Source organism: Rhea pennata, chromosome 2 (genome assembly GCF_028389875.1).
Source record: "Rhea pennata isolate bPtePen1 chromosome 2, bPtePen1.pri, whole genome shotgun sequence".
Classification (NCBI taxonomy): domain Eukaryota; kingdom Metazoa; phylum Chordata; class Aves; order Rheiformes; family Rheidae; genus Rhea; species Rhea pennata.
In genome coordinates this window covers 1,276,984-1,300,494 of record NC_084664.1, presented here as the reverse complement: position 1 = coordinate 1,300,494, position 23,511 = coordinate 1,276,984, and the positions used below count along the sequence as shown (strand labels likewise).

The 23,511-nt window shown below is 40.7% G+C and overlaps 1 protein-coding gene across 2 annotated transcripts in view; it reads right to left on the bottom strand.

Moving 5' to 3' along the window:
* Window positions 1–23,511, bottom strand: part of SMARCC1 (SWI/SNF related, matrix associated, actin dependent regulator of chromatin subfamily c member 1) — a 103,104-nt gene that overhangs the window by 28,616 nt on the left and 50,977 nt on the right. The window contains exons 20-24 of one of the 2 annotated variants that reach the window (XM_062568655.1): window positions 19,448–19,706; window positions 18,602–18,763; window positions 9,247–9,302; window positions 5,532–5,646; window positions 4,492–4,646 (exon numbers count right to left, since the gene is read on the bottom strand). In XM_062568655.1, coding sequence (XP_062424639.1) covers window positions 4,492–4,646; window positions 5,532–5,646; window positions 9,247–9,302; window positions 18,602–18,763; window positions 19,448–19,706 — 747 coding nt within the window. The remainder of the gene's footprint in view (window positions 1–4,491; window positions 4,647–5,531; window positions 5,647–9,246; window positions 9,303–18,601; window positions 18,764–19,447; window positions 19,707–23,511) is intronic. The other variant, XM_062568654.1, reaches the window with a different exon arrangement.

Sequence of the window (23,511 nt, the reverse complement as noted above, 5' to 3'; positions counted from 1 at the left end):
GCAAAACTTAAAGATAAGAAGGAAGCATGCAAAAGGCGAAAGGCAGGAACAAGTAACCTGGGAGGAAGATAGGGGTATTGCACGAGGCAGAACACTAAGCAGGGACGGGGCAAGGAAGGCGAAGGCCCATTGGGAGTTTAGTCTGGCAAGGGATGTCAAGGACAGCAAGAAGGGCTTCTTCAAATACATCAGTAACACAAGGAAGACTAGGGGAAATGTGCTGAATGGGGCAGGGGCCCTTGTGACAACGGATGCAGAAGAGGCTGAAGTCCTGAATGCCTTCTTTGCTTCAGTCTTCAAAGGTAAAACTGGCTCTCAGGAATCTGTCCTTGGAGAGCAGGGAGAAAGTCTAGAGAAAGGAAGATGTTCCCTTGGTGGAAGAGGAATGGGTTGGAGATCAATTAAGCAAACTGGAGATCCACAAGCCCATGGGCCTTGATGGGATGCAACCAGGAGTGCTGAGGGAGCCAAACAATGTTGTTGCAAGGCCACTCAATCATCTTTGAAAGGTCGTGGTGATTAAGAGAGGTGCCTAAGGACTGGAAGAAAGCAAATGTCACTCCCATCTTCAAGAAGGATGACCTAGGGAACTACAGGCCAGTCAACCTCATCTCAGATCCCTGGGAAGATGATCAGGAGCAGCTCATCCTGGGAACTACTTCCCAAAACATGAAGGAAAAGGTGATCAGGAGTAGTTAGCATGGATGAGAGGAGAGCAGCACCTGTTGACTACCTTGGCATCAAGAAGGCTTTTGACACACACTCCCATAACTTCCCCACGGGAAAGCTCAGGGAGCGTGGGCTGGGTGAGCGGACAGTGAGGTGGACTGAAAACTGGCTGAACGGCCGAGCTCACAGGGCTGTGATCAGTGCCACAAAGACCCATTGGAGGTCTGTAGCTAGCAGTGCCCCTAAGGGTCAATACTGGATCCAATCCCATTCAATTGATTCATCAATGGCCTGGATGATGGGACAGGTCACCTTCAGGAAATTTGCAGATGACACAAAACTGAGAGAAGAGGTTTACACACCAGATGGTTGTGCTGGACTTCAGAGGGACCTGGACAGGCTGGAGAGATGGGCAGAGAGGAACCCCATGAAGTTCAATAAAGGGAAGTATAAAGTCATGTCCCTGGGGAAAAATAACCTCATGCACTTGTACAGGCTGCAGGCTGATCTGCTAGAAAGCGGCTCTGTGGAGAAGGACCTGGGAGTATAGGTGGGCAACAAGTGCATCACCATGATCCAGCAATGTGTCCTTGTGGCTAAGGTGGCCAATCCTGGGCTGCACGAGGCAGAACACTAGCAGCAGTTAGAGGGAGGTGATCCTGCCCTTCTACTCAGCCCTGGTGAGGCTACACCTGGAGTGCTGGGTTCAGTTCTGGGCTTCCCATGACAAGACATGGAGCTACTGGAGCAAGTTCAGCAAAGGGCCACTGAGATGATGAAGGGACTGGAGCTCATATGAGGAAAGGCCAAGAAAGCTGGGGCTGTTGAGCCTGGAGAAGATGGGGCGGTGGGGGGAAGCCTACCAATGCGTACAGATATCTGAAGGTAGGATATAAAGAGGATGGGGCCAGACTCTTCTCAGTGGTGCCCAGTGACAGGACAAGAGACAACAGGTACAAACTGAAACACAGATAATTCCATCTGAACACAAAGACTGAGCACTGGCAGAAGTTGCCCAGAGAGATTGTGGAGTCTCCATCCTTGGAGGATATTCAAAAGTCATCCGGACAGATTCCTTGTCAATCTGCTCTAGGTGACTCTGCTTGAGCAACCTCAATTCTTCTGTGATATTTAGAGGGAAGTAATGGACATAGACCTAAAAGAATTTAATGTCAGTGAACATCATTTAGCATAACAAATGTCATCTGTACGAGAAGTTAGTAACTGAAGTATCTTTCGTGATATAGAGAGTCTTCTGAGGGTCACTTTGCCTTTCTTAACATACAGTATTTTAATAACAAAATCAGATTAATATAAAGTCAACAAGGCATACAACTAGACAAGTCTCAAGATATATATTATAAAGGAAATCATCAAGGAAGAAGTTTTCCAGCAGAGACCCAAAATAACTATAGCCTGACACTACCCAATACTTTCTTAAGAAGAAAGCACAAATCATTGCTAACTTTGCAGCTCACAAACTAACAATCTGATTAGCCTGTAAAAAGACGACAGGATGTAGCTGCCAGTAAAAAGAAGAAACATGATTTGACCAACAGGGTCCCCTTTCATTCCTGAATTTTATATTTCTGCATTCCTACATGTGAAAGGAAGAGTTGATAATCAAAGGATTTTTAATTCAGTAGGCAAAAGAAAGCCACGCAATGGTTAGCATTTGAAGCATTTCAGACTAAAGAGAGATAAACAGCCATGGAACAATTAGAGGATTACAGGGGATTCACAACTGTAGTTTTGATATCAATATCAGCGTCTTCTAGAAAACACGTATTTAATCTCAACTATCTTAAAACAGAAATTCAGAGAAGTTATATGGTCAGCATTACGCAGGAGGTCAAATTATGAAAAATGATGGATCAACAGCTCCAGCAGATCTGCAGTTCAACCACACAATGGGACGAAAGGTAACACCAATCTACAGAAGAGAAGACTTGTATTTTCCATCATATGCCACTATTGCATAAGGAGGAAAAGTGAGCTTAAACTGACTTAACAACCTGAGAAAAATTGGGGAAAAGTGAGGGGGCTTAAAAATACCAACTGTGTTTGTACAGAATCTGCAAAAATGCACATGAAATTGCTGCTCCATTCTACACATAGGAACTTATTAGCAAGGCTCTCCCCTAAATGAGCACATCCCCTAGACATCATTTTTAGATAAGCAAGTGGCCCCGCCAATGAGTTGTCCTATCTCAGGAGAAGGAATTCAATTGTCTGCCTTTAACCCCCGTATCTTCTTAGGCTAACTGCAATATTCCTCTGATACAAAGTTGTTTTATTGCGATTTTATAACAGACTTGCAACTCTGGTCACCTGAAGAGCTGAAGTTTCTGCTGAACTTGAATTCAAGCCTGAAGTATGAACATCATAATTATAACTTAATTTCAGTAATATATAGCTACAATTCTGCTAGAATATTATAATGAAAAACTACCATTAACCCCTTCTCCCTCTAGTCCTCATAACCAATGGAAGAACAACATTCTTCAAAGCCTTCCATAAAATACAGATTAAATTTCATGTCTTTTTTTGGGGAGGAGGAAGGGGGCGGGGAAGAGACTTGGCTGAAAATACCTACAAGTCTGATGAGCAGAAAGTTACTCTTTGTCAGAGACCTTGATGCTTGGAACACCATAGGTTCGGATGCACATAGACAAAGCGATTCACAAGGAAGCCAGCTAGCGTTCAGCACTTCACTGAAATAACAACACCAAAGTTTGCCTGCGAAGTGGGATTTCCAGGTTTTAATGTTTCAGTAGCAATACAATGTAGCTAGGGTGCCTAGCTATGGTACTACACAATGTTGAACCCATATAACTTTTGAGTTTAGAATCTGGCTTGAAATATAATTTTGACAAGAAATAGTTTCAAATCTCATGGTTTAACAAAGAAGGGATCCTACATCTTATGACAACACCTGTCACCACACTATCCTTACGAGATACACAAAAAGTTAAATCCTTACGAGTTGAAAGAGATTAGACTGGAAAAGTCAGTACAACACATGCAATACTTCATCATGTCCACCATTACATCCTGAAAAACTATCAGGAAATTAATCACATCCATGCTTTGCTTTTGCTAGCTATAAAGTAGATGACATGCAACACAGCAGTGAAATTGAGAGTAGTATAAAACCCAAATTAGAACGTGAATCCAACAAATATGTAAAGAGGAAATAGATTTTGGAAAAAAAAGATACCAGAAGGAAGCAAAAACCAAAATGAAGCAGAACATGCAATTAGTAATAATGTAAGTAAAGCTGCTGGACAGAACAATGATTCAAATTACAGCTCTTTAAGAGACTACAGACAACAAATACAAATTCAAAAACATGTTCTTGTCTTACTCTCATTACCAGATATACAGCACTTCTAATCGTAACACTGGAATTGAGCATCACAATGTTTTTACAGAAGGAGTCCCAGTACAGATGGTTTCTGTGATTGGCTGAAGCTCATAACAGAACAGCCCATGGACACAGCCAGAAAGAGAACAGACGGCTTCTGCCACCTATGCCTTCAGCATTACAACCAGACTTAGACAGCAGAGAAGCCTTCCCCAAAAAATTATGAACATAGTTTGGGGCCATTTCTTAGGGATGGTCAGACTGCATAAGCTTACAAGAAGTAGCCTAAAATAAATTATATATAACTTCATTTAGGAGTTCAAGCTGAAGAAATGGAAGATGGCACTTATGCTCTTTCAAGGTATTACAGATTAGAACATCAAATCCCACAGGACTGGAATAAAAGACTATTTTAAAGAGTTCAAATGTGAACTGGATATTCACATAAAACAAACCTTTGCTTTGGTGGCAGCTGAGGCAAGAGCTGCAGCTGCAGCTGTAGCTACATTTCCTTCTGAAATTTCATGTTCCACTTTCTTCTTCCCAGCCTCATTCTCTTTGTCTTTGCTTGCATCAACATTCTCCTTGTTCTCTTCTGCCTCCTTCTCTTCTGAAAGAGATTACCCCCAAATTTGTTACTTACATTCTCCCTTTGTCAACAGTTATCACATCTTGCAGGGCAATTCCACTGCACACACTGTAGTCAAGCAAAGCTATTCATCCACACACTGTAACATTCCTATGTTACGGTACTGCTATAGTCCAAACGCTGATACAGCAATCCTAAGAGGATCTGGTCCAACAAATGGTAACTTCAAAAACTTTTAGTTTCCATCCTGTCTACTCTTCTTCTACCATCAGCTTACTCTGTCAGAACAATTTCAGCTGCATTTCAGATCAACCTTACTACTGCACCTATTTTTGTACGTAAAACTAGACATGTCTTGTTTTACCTGTAGCTAAAATACTGAACGTAAGTTCCAGGCAAAAATAATATATCTATGTGGTACAAGTAGAACATGTTAAAAATAAACAGCAAGAATAATGTCTTAAGTAGAAAAAAGCAATTCTCTTTAGTCTATCAAAGGAAAGGCTCTGCACCACTTCATAGGGAAACTGAGTTGGCAGATTAGGTTCTAAGTATAAAAACAAGCAATCCCATCTCTTTGCATCAGAAATGATCAAATGGTGTGGTAATACAGAGTAAAGAAAAGAATTTGTATGACTTATACTCACTTTAATATGACAATTTGCTCACCCAGTCACTATAAAAAACATGACAGACCAATTGCAGTCCAAAATGAGTTCAGGAAAGAATTTAGTGCTTGAGGTTTTGCAGCAAAAATAAACCAGAATATTTATCACTGAACCATGAAACAGCCTGATATGCAAGAGGAAATATTTCTGCCATAGTTAAGTTTATAGTCTATTCCAACCAGTTTAGAGGCAGGCTATTAAAGCTAACACAGCTTGAGGAACAGCTGGAAATCATTACCTGGCTTGGCATCAGCAGTCACTTCACTATCTTGTTCTTTTTCTGGATTTCTCTCATTTTCTCCTTCTTGTATTTTATCACCTTCCTCAATTTCACTTTCCCCTTTGTTTTCAACCTGAATGGGATGAAGGATTGTTTGAAAAATGAGGAGCTATCAAAGACATTCACTGCTAACTTGGTTTATAGCTTTCAAATTAGTTCATTAGTACGAAGAGATAAAAGGCTGAAGGTTATCAAAATGAACTTAAATAGCAATTATTCATAACCAAAACCCGAGTAAACACACTAACTGCTAAACCATGCAGTCTATCAGATTTGGTAATCCAAACCAGATGCTTCACCTGCAGGTACAAGAAATCCTCAAGTAAAATGGTAGATGAGAACACGTTCTGCTCCCTTACGCTGTTGTTTTATTCCAATAGCTTGCACGTAAGTTTTATATCCTTTCTATTGTTTGCTATGTTAACAAAACGTTTATATAGCATTCATTCATCCACATCTTTTCTCTAAACTCTGCAGAACTCATGGTCACAACAGCATCTTGTGGTAATAAATGCTACAGCTGAATTGCGTATTACATGAGCATATTTTTTGTTTAAGCTTTGACCAAGAAGTCTTTTATACTTACATCTACCTAACTTTATTTAACTGTTTATCTGAAAAGTAGCATAAGAACCATCTAAGAACAGAGTGAAAAGCAGTATCAAAACTATACATAGCAACCATTAGGCTTTTGGTCTTTCAGTCACCTGACTAAGCATGCAACAATTACCAGCTGCTGCAGACACACTAAGCTCATATCATTATTATTTAGCTAAGTGGTGTTCTAACTCTTAAATGCAGTTTAGGTCTGAAGCAATCACAGCCACAGCCATTACAGTAGACTATCTGAGAAGAGATACCCTACACTCTGTTTGTGGAAATAGTGTTATAAAAAAAACCTCAGACAATTGCCTTCTGGTAGGCAGACTCAGTATGTAAGAAGTCATTTCTAAAAATCTGATCTCTACTGGCAGGATGCATCACACCTAACATCAAAAGTATCCACTATGCACACCTATAGTCAAGAGTCAACCCACACTCCTTGCGAGGTTTAAAAACCCCACGCACTTCAGGGCGCAATTAGCCTTTTTTAAAAAAAGCATCTGAACACACAGTGAGGTGATTCGTGCCCTAAAGCCCATCAGCTTTCTCAATATTATGACAAGGAGGAGTCTTACTGACTAGCTCAGCTACAGATACCTTCATTTAACCAGCCAGGCAAATCCCCCAGTCAGGTAGAATCATAGAATCAGTAAGGTTGGAAGGGACCTCTGGAGATCATCTAGTCCAACCTCCCTGCTCAGCAGGGTCACCTACAGCATGTTAGACAGGGTTGCAGCCAGGCGGGCCTTGAAGATCTCCAGAGAAGGAGACTCCACAACCTCTCGGGGCAGCCTGTTCCAGTGCTCTGTCACTCTCACAGGGAAGAGATTCCGACTCATGGTCAGGCAGAACTTCCTGTGCTTCAATTTCTGCCCATTGCCTCTTGGCCTGTCACACGGGACAACTGAAAAGACTTTGTCCCTGTCCCCTTGATGCCCTCCCTTCAGGTACTTGTACACATTGATAAGATCCCCCCTCAGCCTTCTCTTCCCCAGGCTGAACAGGCCCAGCTCTCACAGCTGTTCCTCATAAGACAGATGCTCCAGCCCTCTGATCATCTTCGTAGCCCTACGCTGGACTCTCTCCAGTAGCTCCATGTCTCTCTTGTCGTGGGAAGCTCAGAACTGGACACAGGACTCGAGATGAGGCCTCCCCAGGGCTGAGCAGAGGGGCAGGATCACCTCCCTCCATCTGATCGCAAGACTCTTCCCAATGCACCCCAGGAGACCATCAGCCTTCTTGGCCACAAGGCCACATTGCTGGCTCATGGTCAACCTGTCATCCACCAGCACTCCCAGGTCTTTCTCTGCAGAGCTGCTCTCCACAAGATCAGTCCCCAGCTTGTACTGGTGCCCAGGGTTATTTCTTCCTCGGTTCAGGACCCTGCACTTGCCCTTGTTGAACCTCAGGAGGTTCCTCTCTGCCCAGCTCTCCAGCCTGTCCAGGTCCCTCTGAATGGCAGCACAGCCCTCAGGTGTGTCAGCCACTCCTCCCAGCTTGGTATCGTCAGCAAACTTGCTGAGGAGGCACTCTGTCCCCTCATCCAGGTCATTGATGAAGAAGTTGAACAGGATGGGAACCAGTACTGAGCCCTGGGGGACACCACTAGCCACAGGCCTCCACCTGGACTCCACGCCACTGATGACGACCCTCTGAGCTCTGCCTTTCAGACAGGTCGCAATCCACCTCACTGTCCACTCGTCTAACCCACACTTCCTGAGCTTCTCTAGGAGGATGTTAAGGGGAGACAGTGTCAAAGGTCTTGCTGAAGTCAAGGTACACAACGTCCACTGCTCTGCCCTCATCTACCCAGCCAGTCATTCCATCAGAGAAGGCTATCAGATTGGTTAAGCAGGATTTCCCCTTCGTGAATCCATGCTGGCTGCTTCTGATCACCTTCTCCTTCATATGTCTGGAGATGACATCCAGAATGAGCTGTTCCATCCCCTTTCCAGGGATGGGGGTGAGGCTGACCAGCGTATAGTTGCCTGGGTCCTCCTTCTTGCCCTTCTTGAAGACTGGAGTGACACTGGCTTTCTTCCAGTCCTCAGGCACCTCTCCAGTTCTCCAGGACTTTTCAAAGATGATGGAGAGTGGCCTGGCAACAACATCCACCAGCTCCCTCAGTACCCGTGCATGCATCCCATCCGGGCCCATGGATTTGTGAACGTCAAGCTTGCCCAGAAGGTCTCTAATCCTATCCTTCTCAACCAAAGGAAAGCCTTCCCTTCTGTGGACTTTCTCCTTCACATCCAGGCTGCAGGATTCATGGGGGCTGCCCTTAGCAGTGAAGACTGAAGCAAAGGCGGCATTCAGTAATTCTGCCTTCTCTGTATCCCTTGTCACCAGGGCCCCCGCCCATTCAGTAGCGGGCCCACATTTTCCCTAGTCCTCCTCTTGCTATTGATATATTTGAAAAAGCCCTGCCTGTTGTCCTTGACATCCCTTGCAAATACATAACTCACGTTGCCAAAGCCACGTCACAGCTCTTACTGACAATAGCCTCATTCAGGTCGCCTGTTCAGCTCCACACAGCATACCCCCAAACAGCTACTAAATACTGAGAGTTACCCAAACTACTCAAATTTCCTGGAAAGCCCTGATCTCTTTCTGGTGACCCTGTCAGACCTGGAAACGGTATTCAACTTTGAAAAAGGCAATTTGGCACAGAACAGACAAGCAAGGCTCCCAAGTGAAGTTTTCTTTAGAGCACTAAAAGCCATGAACCATGCCATGCAGTTTAAGGCTCTACAACTAATTTGATAGCTCCCTTTTCACATTTTCTCCCAGGTACAACTTTTTCCCTCAGGACTGGAAAACTGAGCACTATGATGGCTCATTTCAGTTAACCCAGCAAAAGAAACATCTCCATATGACAGAAGACTAAACCACTCTTAAGAAAATGAAGTACTATGAAAACTGAAACTCTGTGGACACTGTTCACTATGGATATATACACTGATCAGCACTGTAATGCTTCCTTTCTAATTAGACATTTTAAAATATAATAATCCAGATTTCTAAGTGTCAAAAATAGCTCTTCAGAACCAACGTACCAAAGCAAGCTTACCTTTTCAGACTGTTGGCCATCTGCGTCCGTTTCCATTTTTTCTTCTTCAACCCCATCTGATAATACAAATCAATAAAGTAGTTAGAATTGCCACAATATCCCTTTATTATACTCAATATTTTAGAGTTAACTAAAATTTCTTCTTCTACACTAACAATGGTTTAAGGAAAGCACATACCACTAAACTCCTGGAAGATCAAAAGGGCTACTACTCTACTTAAAAGATTTAAATTTACATTTAGACTTGATAACACATTTCTCTTTTCAGTCTGATAAGCAGGACAAAGCATTCAACTACCTATCCTCTACAGAAACACCCTATTTGCCTGTAGAGAGAAATCCCCCAAATCTGTCCATTTTAGCTGTATAAAGAACAGCTTAATGCCCAGTTCTACAGTATTCAAGTCATACAGTAATTCCCATTGGTAAGTCACAGTATTATAAAATGTTCTTCCCAATACAGCCAATTTGTTTCTGTAGATGGTTGTCAGTTACATGATTAACCTCAATTATAGCGCTGCCAGACTCGTAATTCCTCCTTAGCACCAGATCCCCTGAGCTGCTTTTGCTGAAAGGTCTACCCAGAAGTGCCGTCGCGTTGCAGGTCAACCGAAGATTTAAATTCCATTTTGTGGGTTACACAAATACCAGGGTTCCAGGTTAACATTCTCCAAAGCAGACTTCAAAATAATTATTCAAAGTAACCTTAAGTTCTAGCTAATCTGTTAACTAACTCTGTTTTTAAGTGTTCAGGACCTCTCACTATTTCCTGCTCCCCAGATCACTGGATTTCAAGGTAGTTAGCCACTATCCTCACTGGTTTTGATACAAGGTCCTGCACAGTGCCTCATTTCATAGCCTTGGTGCATGTTATTCTGCATAAACTTCATGACTAACTGGGTCATAAGTACCTTAATACTCTTTGTGCTGCTCCTCAAAACATTTCTTGCCAGAGCACTCAGAACTGTATTTAGCCCATCAGAAACACACTGAAAGAGGACGTGGTTTTTAAAAAGCAGTTGCTTTAGAACTTCTGCATCACATGAGTTACCAAAAGGAGAGCGTCACAGAGCACGCCGGACAAAGTATCTTGTTACCGACCATGATGCGTTAGTGCTTGCTGTCCTACATGTCACAGTCTCAACAGTCAAACAGAGCCACACAGAGCCACAGACCCCACAGAATCTTAATCAAGCAATGAAGCTTGAAGAAATTAGTCTGAAGATGTAGTTCTGATACATGCTCTTGGAAAACATCCTCACTCAGACTCAGACCACTCATTCCCTTGCTTCCTCCTCAGCTGTAACAATACCAGTATTTGTGAGTTTTTACTTAAGAGTGGATCAATGAAATTTTCCAAGTTAAACCCAAACACTTGGAGCTTTTTCCCACAGAAAGAGTGCCTTATGGCAGCTTCTCCTTGAGAGTCCAACTGAAACTTCCTAATTAGGTGTTAAACAAGACATGAATCACATTTGAGCATAATGTTGGCTAGATATAAATCAAGAAAACAACATAAGTTACCAGCTCATAGTGTTTTATTTCCATCCAAAATACTTATCCAAACAAATAAGAAACAGAACTGAGGCTGAATGAACACATCTGACAGTGTTGCCACAGGACAGTCTGCTCATTCCCAGCTGTAAAAAGCTTTCCAAGATGCTTTAAAAAAGGCAGAGTTGGAGCTGCACCTTCAGTGCTGATACTAAAGATAATTGTATTGGGTCAATTCTTACTTCCCCCCAGTGGTCTGAGGTCTTGCTGACATATGCTGCAAGACGTGCAGGGTTCTCTGTAAAGCTGTAACGATTGTGTTTTGTGAGCTGCAAAAATTTCCTTCACTGCTCCAGGTGGTGAAGCTTCCACTTTACACAGTGACCTGCACTTTCAGAAAACGATGTGCACATGAGACCTCCTCTGCCAAGACTGACTTGGAGCAAAGGCTCCCACGTGCGCTCTGAAATCATGCAGTATTTCCTCAGAGAAAAGCAGCATGCCGAGCTTGTGCTCAGAGCAAGATTCATCCAGAGAGCAGAGGCAACTCACCCGCATCACTGCAACCTCTGAATTAGTCAAAAAACCCACAACCCTCTCTACCTGCTGTCTGACCAAAAAAGGCCTCCTCTATTCAGAGGCCAAAACAAAAGAGCACACATCATTTACTACACTTTCATAAGAAATTAAAAACATTATATGAACTACTTGGACACTTGGCAAGTTCCTTCACTACCATGAATGAAGAGGACATAGGGTGTGGGCAGCATCTACTGCATCCTTTAAGCTTCATTATCCAACCATGTGCTTCCTGCTATTTCTCATTTATTTTTTGGCGAACTCAAACGAGCTCTTCAAGCTAACCACCTCTTATTTATTCACGGACTATTCAGCTTCAAATAGCTATCACAGAGACACCTGCCTAAACCTACAGCCAGACCACCCTCTGCCTCCAAGTTACAGCTTGCTGCTTGAGTAACTGCTGACCAGTGATCCCATCCAGCTCTGGCATCTACAAAGGCAGATTAGATAACAGCCTAATCAGTATACAAACAAGTGAGACCAAAATGAGATGGCGGGGGAAGAAACCCACCTTCTGTCAGTGCTGTATCAGAAATATTGCTACCATGTGCTAGATGCACGTATCTAGTAACAAAAGTAAGTATTTTAACAGTAATTAGTTTCATTCCCAGCTACACATTCATATCCTTAGAAAAAGTCTCTTGCTGCTGACCGCTGGTTCATTCATTAGGTTATTCTTTTAAAGAACACTTAAATAAATGTTCCAATTAATGATAGGGGTAAAGACAGGCCTCTCTGGCACAGGAGGACAACAAGTGGACTGATGGAGAACACCATTAAAGTGTCTTGATAATGTATTATTTCTTCCTGGCATTCTGCACAGATTGCTTAGAAGGCCAAGAAATACTGATCAATTTGCAGCACCTACCCACTCCATAAAGACAGGTAAGAAGGAAGCGTCAGAACAATCTCTCGTCCCTTGACTAAAATCCTATCAGGTATCTTAGAGCTGCAAGAACAGAAACTCCAGTAAATTAAATATACAGGGGAATTACAGAGAGCTTACTTAGACCATGGGATACAACACATGCTGTCACACAAACATAAAACTGCTGGAGAAAAGCCCTGATCCACCTCTAAGACAGCTTCTAAAGACATTAGTTGATATACAGTGCTCATTTTCTGTAATCCTCATTTTAATGGTAATTCCCATGTGTTACACTGAAGCAAAACAGATGTACAGAGAGTTTTCCTTTAATAGCAGTAATTCTGTACAGAAGCTAAGCTTTTACAAAGTTCCTTCCATATACAAGAAAAATGTATTTAAATATATGACTGAAAGAAAGATTTTCCTCTTAGCTTCTTTTAAGACGATAAACCTACTTATCTGAAGTATTTGCCACCATAATTCAATTCATGGAGGCTAGGGACACATCTTCTCAGAAGTTATAGCTATGAGTTAGGATCTGGTGACCTAGAAATGCTGTAGGGGAAAAAAAAAAATCTAGATTATATTTTCTTCTCCAGTCTCCCCTTTAACAAAAAAAAAAAAAAAAAAAAAAAAAAAAAAAAAAAAGGAGAGAAAGAGCAGAACACTCCAAGTGCAGTGCTGTTGGTTTAGTCGAGTGTAAAGCTAATGAGCTCCCACTAGGAAGATACTGAGATACTGCACTGGAATACACACATTTTTCTGGTGCAGTTTAGACTAAACACTGAAATTCAAGATTTCTAGTACTGGGATATAGTAGAATGTAAGAAAAATTAAAAAAAAGAAAATAAATAAATAAAAGAAATTGCTCTAATTTTGTATAAAAGGCCCAAAACTTAACCACAGGGAGAAACAGAGCAAGTCTGAAGTCCTGATTCATAGAAAATCCCAAATCAAGTGTGAAATAGGTTGGAAAACATCTAGTCTTTGGACAATTTTAAGTGATATGAGATGTCTGTCTTTTAAAAAGCTATTTTTTCCTCTGCAGAAACTATTCTGCTCTGGGTATCACCTCCAAGAATAGGGAGCTCTGTTTTCCAACACACAAAGAATTTATGACTGACTCCTAAGGAAGCCCAGTGACTCTAAACAGAAGTTAAACTTACTTTAGATCAGCAAGGAAAACTATAAAGTATTTCCACTCAAATGATTTACAGCATCATCAGCAAGCTGAGACACTTGCAGCATAAGCAGATAATTAAGTTCCACTGTCATGAAAAGAACTAAAAGCAAAACCTCAAATATATATGCACAGAATCACTAGCACAAGCTTCAACTCAGCAAATAGTTTACAGATGCCCTCGTGACACCCTTGTCTCCTTTGTTTTCACAGAGGCAACACACGCACACAGCTTACCAGAAACCAGGCCTCAACATTAAGATTTAATTGGGAGGAAAATACCACAGCTATGGAAAAATCCCTGGGTCTGAATATGATAATTACGCTATTATCTATACTGTAATTTTTATTTCCCACAGTAAGTCAGGACTCCACAGGCTCCAGAGCTTCCTCTGTTTGTGCTTTACAGAGCTCGTACACGTATGGCATGATAACCAGGTGAGCTTCCCCAGAGAAGGCTACAGAGCTCCCAGAAAGCTGGGGCAGCATTTGTGCATGCTGCACCACGTTATTACAAGAGGATTAATGGGCTCAATCATCCGACAGTGCTGAACTAGCTCACAGGCACCTGGATGCACGTGAAGTGAATGAAGTATTCAGAGACTGTTCATTTTAGCAATGTTTGCATTACTTCAGAGTTGAATCACACCCTGGAGACCATACAAGAAATCAGTATGCCAAAAGTGAACAGAAATAACTGCCCCTCTGTTCATATACTTCTATGTATACCTTTCTAGTATGTGTATTTGAGAACATGATACAAAATCATCCATAAAGTGTTAAAATTTATCTTCCATTTAAGTCATGGTTGCAGCAGAGTCAGTAAATCAGAATGCAAGTCCCTGAATGCTTGCTATCGCAGATGAGTTGCAGCTTGAAGCATCTATACAGTGTCAGAGGAAATACTTTTAGCAAAATACTAGAGTAAGAGCTGGAATGCCCAAGTAACCATCTCCAGCATGGGCACTTCAGAGTGTGCCTTGTGCCTCATTCAGTGCACAAAAATGCAGCCAAGGGAAATCACGTTTGGGAAGTGATTAAGAAAGCCCAAATACTCAGTAAAAAGCCGACACAAATCCATCAGGATCAGAGATGTACTGTATGTTTCCTTCTCTGGGGCTTAATCATTGGCCTGGAGAGTTTGGCTCCTTGCTAGCTCTCCTCGATTCCTTTTTTTATGAAAATAGATGCAGCGTATCTTCACCTATCATATTCTATAACCTACAGCTGGGGCAATACCTTGAAAAGTAAGAGACAGGTTTTAAACCATTCAGACTAAATAAAGAACTGATTTCAAGTCTGCTGCCTGTGCAAATATTCAACCCTTCAGCTAGCAAAGGCAAGCCTTGTCCTTGTCACATGCCAGTATATTCGATGTCCCTAGCTTCCCCTTACAGTTACAGGCCACCCATCCCTTCTCCGCACTGCATCTTGTTGCTGCAATTTATACTGAAATTAGATGATGTCACAACATTGTATTTAAAGTATGCTAAACAGATTCCTAAATCTCACTTACTTTCAAGGCACTCAAGAATCCTGGCTTAGAACAAAGATGACCACTTGAAAAGGAAAGTCAGGTTAGACAATGCTCCCCTCACATACAAAGAAGCTTTTATGACAAAGCTAAAGATTTCTTTTAGAAGAGACATCTTCCCAGGACCTTGAAGGCCAAAGCTGCTGCTGCTCCTGATCATCTCCATATTCAAGTAACTTCTTTGACCTTAAACACCAGAAATTAAGCACAAGCTCACATATGACAACCTATTCATATCACTCAATCTCACCACCTACCAGAATGGGCAAACAGATCAGAGACAAAAGAAGAGTAAGAGACGTGGTAAAGAAAACAGCCATCAAAAGACCTGCTGAATGTTTGATTAATGTCCCTGAGACTTGAAGAGAAGTCATGAATAACTCAAGGAACACTTATGTTCATTAAGACCAAGCATCGCTACTTTAGCTATGTTTACAATGCATAATGTTTATAAACACTTGTGTAATTTGAAATCTTAGGGCAGTAGCCTTACCTGGCTGGACAGAATCCAAGCACTATCATGTAATGAAGTCAAAGATTACGAAACTACTGTCCTGATGACCAAACTTCTACAGTTCACAGTCTTGAGCAATCGCCTCAAAGTCCATTAGACAAAATGATTTTGAAGAGACATGACAACTCCCTTATACAACTACAATTTTATATGGAGGATTACAGAGGCAGAAAATCCATACAGAAGTGCTACCTTGACAGTTGGCTTGGCACAGAAGTGAAGGACAGCATCAACTAGAAAGAGATACACAAACCACCTCCTGCCTACACATGTAGGTTATATGCTTGAATGTTTGGATAGTCTGAAGGACTCAAAGATAAAGTGATTAGCTAAAGTTTAATAGACAGCAACAGAGTGAAGGCTGGTTTAAAGAAAATTTTTTCTGGACAGCTTGTATCCAGAGGGCATTGAGATGGCTACATTATAATACAGGCTGCAGTATTTGGATGCTGCTTACCTTCAGCAAATTATAACACAATCCTTCCCAAATGCTGGGGAAAAGTTAGCCTTACAACCACAGAGCACATTTCACAGACACAAGTAGCAGATCTCTATCTTATATTAAAAAACGTCAGTGCAGAAAGATGAGGTTAGGTTCAGTTTTTACAGCAATGATGATCAATTATTAAGAGTGATATAATCCTCCCAGCCTGAGAAAAGGAGCTCTAGGTGACCTTGGCTGACACTGTTTGCCATGCTTACCATACAAGCTGAACCACTTGAGTCTGCTCTTAATTCTATTATGGCTTTACTACACCAGTTTAAAAGGAACCATCAGCAGCTTTCACAAAAAGCTAACAATAAAAATCCCTTAAAGAAAAGACTCCTAGTATTAATATAAGTGCCTGCAATCTGTTCAAGTCATATTTCCCCCTTACACATTACATATAATTCACCAATATGAAGAGTTTTCAAAAGACTATGGCACTATAATATAATTTTTATTTCTAACATATACCAACTGATGAACTTTAATTACAGTGTGGAACCCTAAGTAGATATTTTTAGATCTCCAGGGCGACATTTAGATACAATACTTCAGGTCTAGTAATGCAGAACATAGCAAGGTTTCAGCAGCTGTATAACACAAACTTCTTCAACTTACTAAACACACCTCTGCAAGTGCAAACTATGGATTCTTCCCCCATGCCCTCCAGTGCAAAGCTGTTTTGGAGGTGGAAGGCACTGCAGATTGTTGAGTGACCCAGTTCACTCTTGCTGAGCAGCTCCCCCAGGGAGAACCATCTGCTGTTGTCCTAATTTATTCCATTAGTCACAGCCCAATACAAATCGCATTAACTGCAACAGGACAGTATTAGTTATAGAACTAGCCACAGAGCTCATTCAGAAATAATCATGTTATGGTCATCTGTTCTCCAACTCTCCTTACTAAGTGACAAGCACTTCAAAAATGTCTATTTGCAACTTGCGTGCAAATTATCCTAGCGAAAGGGCTAACTGACAGAGCAGCGGTACTACCAATGGTGTGGTAATGGTAAACTTCCACACTCGTCCAGCAGGATTAAGAATTAGGCTCAAAGTACATACTGCAATAAAGCCTGTACTTTGAGAACATGAAAAGGAGAAGCAAATAAACCCATAGTTAGGAAAAAAAAAAAAAACTTATGGTAAGCTTTATTTTAAATTGACCATCAAATTTAACCCAGCCCCAGATGGAGTAACATTTAGATTTGTTTTATAGCACATTTGAAAGTAAAACTGAAAAATTTGCCCTTTCAATAGTTTTGAAATAGCTTTGCTGTCTTCGTTTTGCAGTACTCTTGCACCACACTGACACAGAGAAGTAGATATTCCAGATGTCACTGATGCTAGGAGTTCCCGTTCTGGGACATACTCCACATGTTGTTTCAAAGCTCTGAGATGCCTCACATCACCTCTGCCCCACTGAGTGTGGGAGCGACAAAAGATGACAGAAGGGCTGAGTGGCCTGTAATTCATTTCTTTATAAAAACGTCTTATTCAGTTAAGCAGTATTTTTAAATCAGATTTAAAGGTGTGCTTTTGCATTGAACAGAGCACCACAAATAGCAGACCCACACCTTCAACTGTATGCTTAGCAGTCAACAGCTGAACAACAGAATCAAAACCCCAGATCCCTTATGATCCCATCACACAATCTGGCACTTTGGTCATGTCCATAGAGAGAGTGACAGCAGGTCAAGTATGGGATGCACGAGTACAGCTCAAACCACATTTTTTTAGTCAATCCAGAGCACATTCTCTTCAGTTTTACCCAAAGCAATACAAGCTTTTAAACACATAGGCGCTACATTCACCAAAATGTTTGTGATATTAAAAGATCTACTGCCAACTGGTAGATCTTTACCAAACTCAGGAAAGTCTGAGAAAGCTAAGCAGGTACGTACAACTGTCCTTCTCTGTACTCACTGTTCTGTTGTGACACAAATTGGAATCAAATGGAAAGAGGTTTCACTAAGCGATTTCACTCTATATATGAGTTGCAGAATAATATGCTTTTACTCACCAGAGCTCTGAATAAACTTGTAACTAAGTTTAGTAAAACGGACTTTATACTACAGTATCTACTGAAGTATTACCATACATAATATTTGATTGAAAATCAACTCTAAAATGGGAGGTTGTTAGTGTAGTAGTATAAATGGACAAGAGTAGACAATGACTCTTGTCATTATTGTATACCAGTCTACCATTGCTCTTCTGCTGCAAGCACTGTGGGCACTGTACTCGGAACACAAGTTACCAAAAGCAGTGAAAGAATATTGTAGGTCCATCAAGAGCTTGAGAAGCCAATAAAATCCAGTGTGCTTTATTGTAACCATAATGTCAGAAAGGCAGCATTATCTGCTCTAACACCACTGTAATATCCACAAAATCGGTATAAAAATTTTCCCCTCTGATATTCTTGCCCACTCAACTTCTACGCGTCCCAAGCAATGGCATTTCCACTGAGTCACAATAGGAAAATAAACTGTCAAAACTAAAGCTGCTCCTAAATTCATTAATTCAGTGTCAAGAGCTAATAAGCCTGTAGCAAGCAGAGGCTGAACGACCTGCCCCAACCACTCCTTACCACAATCTTTGTTTTCTGTTGGAGGTGAACTTACGGTTTATTATGAGTCAGAAGGAAATGTTTAAGAAACCTGATTTGCACATATTTCTGCACTTTGATAAACAGCCTACCGATCTTCTCTGGCTCATCTGGACCTGTTCCAGCAATGCAGCTGCTCTCCAGTCCGTATGTTGGATCCACCTTCCCAGAGGCTCTTGCTGCCTCCTGTACTTTCTTTACATGAGCTTCAACTAGTTCCAGGGGTACCTCCTCTCTGACTCGAGAAAACTCCTCTGTTAAAAATTGCACAGAAAATGTTGTGTTGTGTGTATTTCATAGCAAATTAAAAGAATTTTTAATTTTCTCAAATCAATGTGCAGGTAGATCTCATGACAAAAATCTCAAATATATTTAAGTTCCCTCTTTTCACATTAGCTAGTGAATTTTCCTCTCAATTGTGGTAGGAGACAGTCTCTTTCCAGTTATAGAAACTTGCCTTTTACATGGAAAAAGAGAAAAAAGTAACGGGAACTATTCTGGCAAGTTTCTTGGAGGTCATACGTAACTGTCTGATTACGTAAACAAGCAAAACTGGACAACTGGAAGCTTAGTACTGAGCATTTACACGTAGCTAAAACAACATCAATCTAGGCAACACCAGCTACTTCAGTGGTGCTTGCAAACACTTAACAGTTAATGAGCACAAAAGGGAAATGGAAGCAATCTTTAGATATTCAAGGGCTTTTAAGAGCTATTCTAACTTGTCTGCAAATTGGCAGTATCAGTAACAAGCAAACACAAAACTGGACATTAGCAGACTTGTCTTCTACATGCTTCCCCGCCCTGCTCCCCCAATTTATTACCCTTCCAGAAGAAGCTCTGCAAAGCAGTTGATTTTAAGAGCAGGCTAACATGGAGCTCCAACTTGTGAAGACAAGGTTTAAAAAAAAAAAAAAATCACTGAGACAATCTCATACCTAATGCAGCCTTTGCTGCAGCTGATGCCACCCGAGGATCCACCACAGATGCCAGAAAAGCAACAGTACTCATCACTGGATTTCCAGACTGGCTGAAAGGTACAGGTTGGTAGGCCAGTGGACCAAGAGATGCATCAGAGTTCTCCAAATACGGGTCTTCAATAGGAAGTCTCAGAAAATGTAGAATACACTCATCTTGAGTGCGGCTCCCAACATGCTCCGAGACTTTGTTCCAGTCGTCTTTGTACATCTCTAGAGCCTGCAAAAGATGAAGGTTACTGTATATACATCAACCACTTGGGGAAGCAGGACAGGGAGAACCTCTTTATGTAAAAGAGATTTTCAATACTAGTTATTTGGCGATGGAACAATAAATTAGAATCAGACAACTATTTTAATCCTGATTTTCCTGGTAGCAAAATTGTTCTGCAGAAGAAATATGAATGTCTCACTGGGATGTCAGTTAAATTTAAATTGCAGGGATCATTATGCAAGTTTTATGTTGTTACTTTATCAAAAAAATTGTCAGAAGATTTTAAATCTATCAATAGCATTTGCATAGTTATTGTCTTCCCACTGTTTTCACAAAAAAAGAGCTTTAAGAAATAAATTTGCTCATCTTACCAAGTCTTGCTAATTCTTTTAATTCTCTGATCTACTCCCCCCGAGGGTACTCTATGTTACCTCATTTATGTGCTAACATGCTAGGCTTTTTAGGGCAAGATCAGTATTTATTTCACATATATGCACTACCTATCACAGCGAAGTCCAGTTTTCAGATCCAACAGATGTTCAGAAAAATGCAAGAGCAACAAACCAATGCACCAGGAAAAAAAAAAGAGGAAAATATTCTTCAACATGCAAGAGTGGCTTAAATTTGCACATGCATAGCTTTTCATACAATAAAAGGTAGAATTTGAAGCAGAGTGCTACTCAGCTGTACTATGTCAGAGATCATGAGGGTATAAGAGACATGTTTGAATAGTACCTTCAAGCACAAAAAATTAACATGTTGGATGTTTCAAAGTTAATTGTGGCAAGTAGAACACAGAAACCAAGCCTGTCTCATGTGATAAGAGCCTCCCAACCAGGGAGTGAATATTTCCACAAAACATATTACAAGATGTATAATGCTTACGCATTCAGAAGACACTTGCCTGCAGGACTACATTTAAACCAGTCTTTTATCAGTACTAAAAGCTTAATAGAAAAATCAAAATCCATACAACAAGAAGAAACAAAAGACCCCACACACCAGTGTTCTAAAACATACTGTTTTTTTTCCACAGGAATCTTGACTTCACCAGCCTACATGAAAAGTGTTTTAGTGTTTTTGCAGCTGAAAAGCTACGAGAGCTCTTCCAAAACAAAACTTATCTACCTAAACAGGGCACTATGGCATGTCTAGGCTGTTGACAGTTCACTGAGGAAAAATGCAAGTTGTGAAGCATTTTCAAAAACATAAACAAAACTAGCTGAAAGGAAAGAAGGTTTTTTTAAAAAAAAAAAAAAAAAAAAAGAACGAAATAAAAGAAAGAAAGAAAAAGAAAACCCACCCACAAGCGTGTTAAGAGATCCAGTAGGTAATGAACAGATTAGAGAAAAAAAACAAGCTGCCTGCAGCGGGTGGAGTTCTTTGGTACCCTGATCTGGGTGCTTCAGCTTTACCTGGCTGAAGTTTAAGTTTCTTTTTCAAAACTAAGCGTCACTGCTTAAATTCAGCAGGAAGAAGGAAGAAACCCCAGCAAATCTCCAGATGCTGCTAGTTCCCTGTACCTGCCTTTCTCTAAAAACACAGATTAGATGGGCAAGTACCAGGCTAAGGGGACACCACGCTCCGCAGAGGTTAGCTGAATGGATAGAAAATGAGCTAGACAATATGAAAGGTTTAAAAAGCTCAATGGAAAGAAAAACTTGGGGAATGAACAAAGGACAAACCACACTGGGCTGTCTACCCCCATACCCTAGGGACTGACACACCCCAGCTGCTCACGGAGCTGCTCTCCCGACCTCCGTCTGGTCCTGTGCAAGGTTTTCAAGCAATGAGAAACCACTTAGTTCACTAGGTCATACTCATGCTGAAATATCTGTTCAGCACTCATTTTGCTTTCCCCAATTTTATCTCAGTGCTACCAGTTCTGTGTCACTGCCTATCTATTTTTAATTACACTAGCACATTAGATTAGCTGCTTTCTTTTCTAATGGCAATGTAGTGGGTTTTGCTCATTCTCCTTCATTACTTGTTACTTTTTTTGTTATACAACTAAGTCTCACAGTAGTTGTCCTTACTATAAATAGCTGAAAATGCTCTTGAGTATGCAAGGATAGTAATCCATGGAGATACAGAGTAGTAGTGTCAAGGAAGACGATTCTGGGAGAGAAACAGGATTCCCCCCCATTCCTGCCCCCCAGTCATTCAGTCAACAGGCAGAAGGACAGTAATTACTTTAGATAAGATTTATTCTTTGGAACTTCACTGCACATATTTGCCCAAAGCTACTCTGAGGATTTAATTGGACAGAGCTGGCTCATTATAGTTGAATTACTTATGCTTGAACTGATGTACTCTCTTTACTGATTTATTCATCAGTTAAATCCAAGAAGAATGAAGAACAAATAAAAGTTGTTAGTTTAAACTCACATTAAATGAGTTTGCAAGCTCAAGACTTTGGCAATTTTTTTAAATTAAAAAAATGTATTTGGATTACTTCATTAGGCTACTTCTTTCCATATATACCGTGGTAAGTTACAAATATATAAAAGAATGAACTTAAGTCAGTACTAGTAAGCAAAGAAATCAGCATGTTGAGATATTCATCTTATGTTTGCACCACACAAGAACAGCACAGTGCACATCTAAACTGTTTTCACTCTATAAGCAGAATTTTTCCACATCCCAATATAAAAATGTGGGCTAAACAGTATGTATCAATCTAAGATAAATAAATAAAAAAAATCAGTTTTGGCTATTTAATGAACATACTTCCATATCATGAAGCCTGAATAGAAGTATGCTGCTGATTCGGTACTTCTGCTACCTTAAAAAAGCAAAGCCGTATGTAAAATTAGAAGTTGAATATCATCAAAAAATGTCACAATCTGTTGTCCTTGCTTTTCCTCTTGAAATTCGTTAACTATGGAATGGGTTTACTGATGTAGGTAAAGTCAAAAAAGCCAGAACAATCACACCAGTTTCTTTATGCTCTCTGCAAGGACAAAAACATCTGGAGTTCTTTTAACAGAGGAAGAGTATTGTACCACTAACTATCCCAAGGCAAGTACAATTAGCACAGTATACTCAGAGAATGAATGAAGTTGAAATGAATGAAGTTGATCCTACCAGAAAGATAAATTAAAGACTATAAAACTTCATTTAAATCATGATTTTAGTATTGCATCTTAGCCTTTCCTTTGCTTAAATTTTATCTGTTGCTATGAATGAGTACAAGCTGCTTTTGCTTATGATGAAGCACAGAAAAGTGTACCCATTTTAATTTTTTTTAATTACTGAACACAACATACAGCATGAAGTAGTGCTTATTAAATCTAAAATGGTTGCCACTTTGTTAGGACCTTGAATTACATAAAAGGGCAGAAAGCCCACCTTTCCACCAAGAAAATGTTCCTGTAGAAGAACAGCTAGGTAGTAGACAACTCCCTTACCAGAAGTGGTGGCACATTATTTCAGGCCACCTAGATTTTTCTTCTGACAAAGTGCTGCAAAGCACAATGTTGGCCTGATATCAGTGAAAAAGGCTAGAACACATTTATGCTCTGCGTCTCATCTAATGGTTTTCATCCAAAACTGAAGTTTCAACACATCTGAGAATTATCCTGTCATTCAAGAGCTTTGGATTAAGCAATCTGGAGAAAAGGCCTGATCTAGTGTGCTACCAGTTCTTTGACCTCATTTTTACAGTGGCAAGATGATTTGATTCGTCTCACATCTATTTCTCATGGACCTCAGGGAAAAACTTAAAGAACACAAATACAATTATGTGGCAACAAGAAAAAGTACAAGCTCACAGCTCCATTATCCCATTCATGTATAGGACTACTGAGTA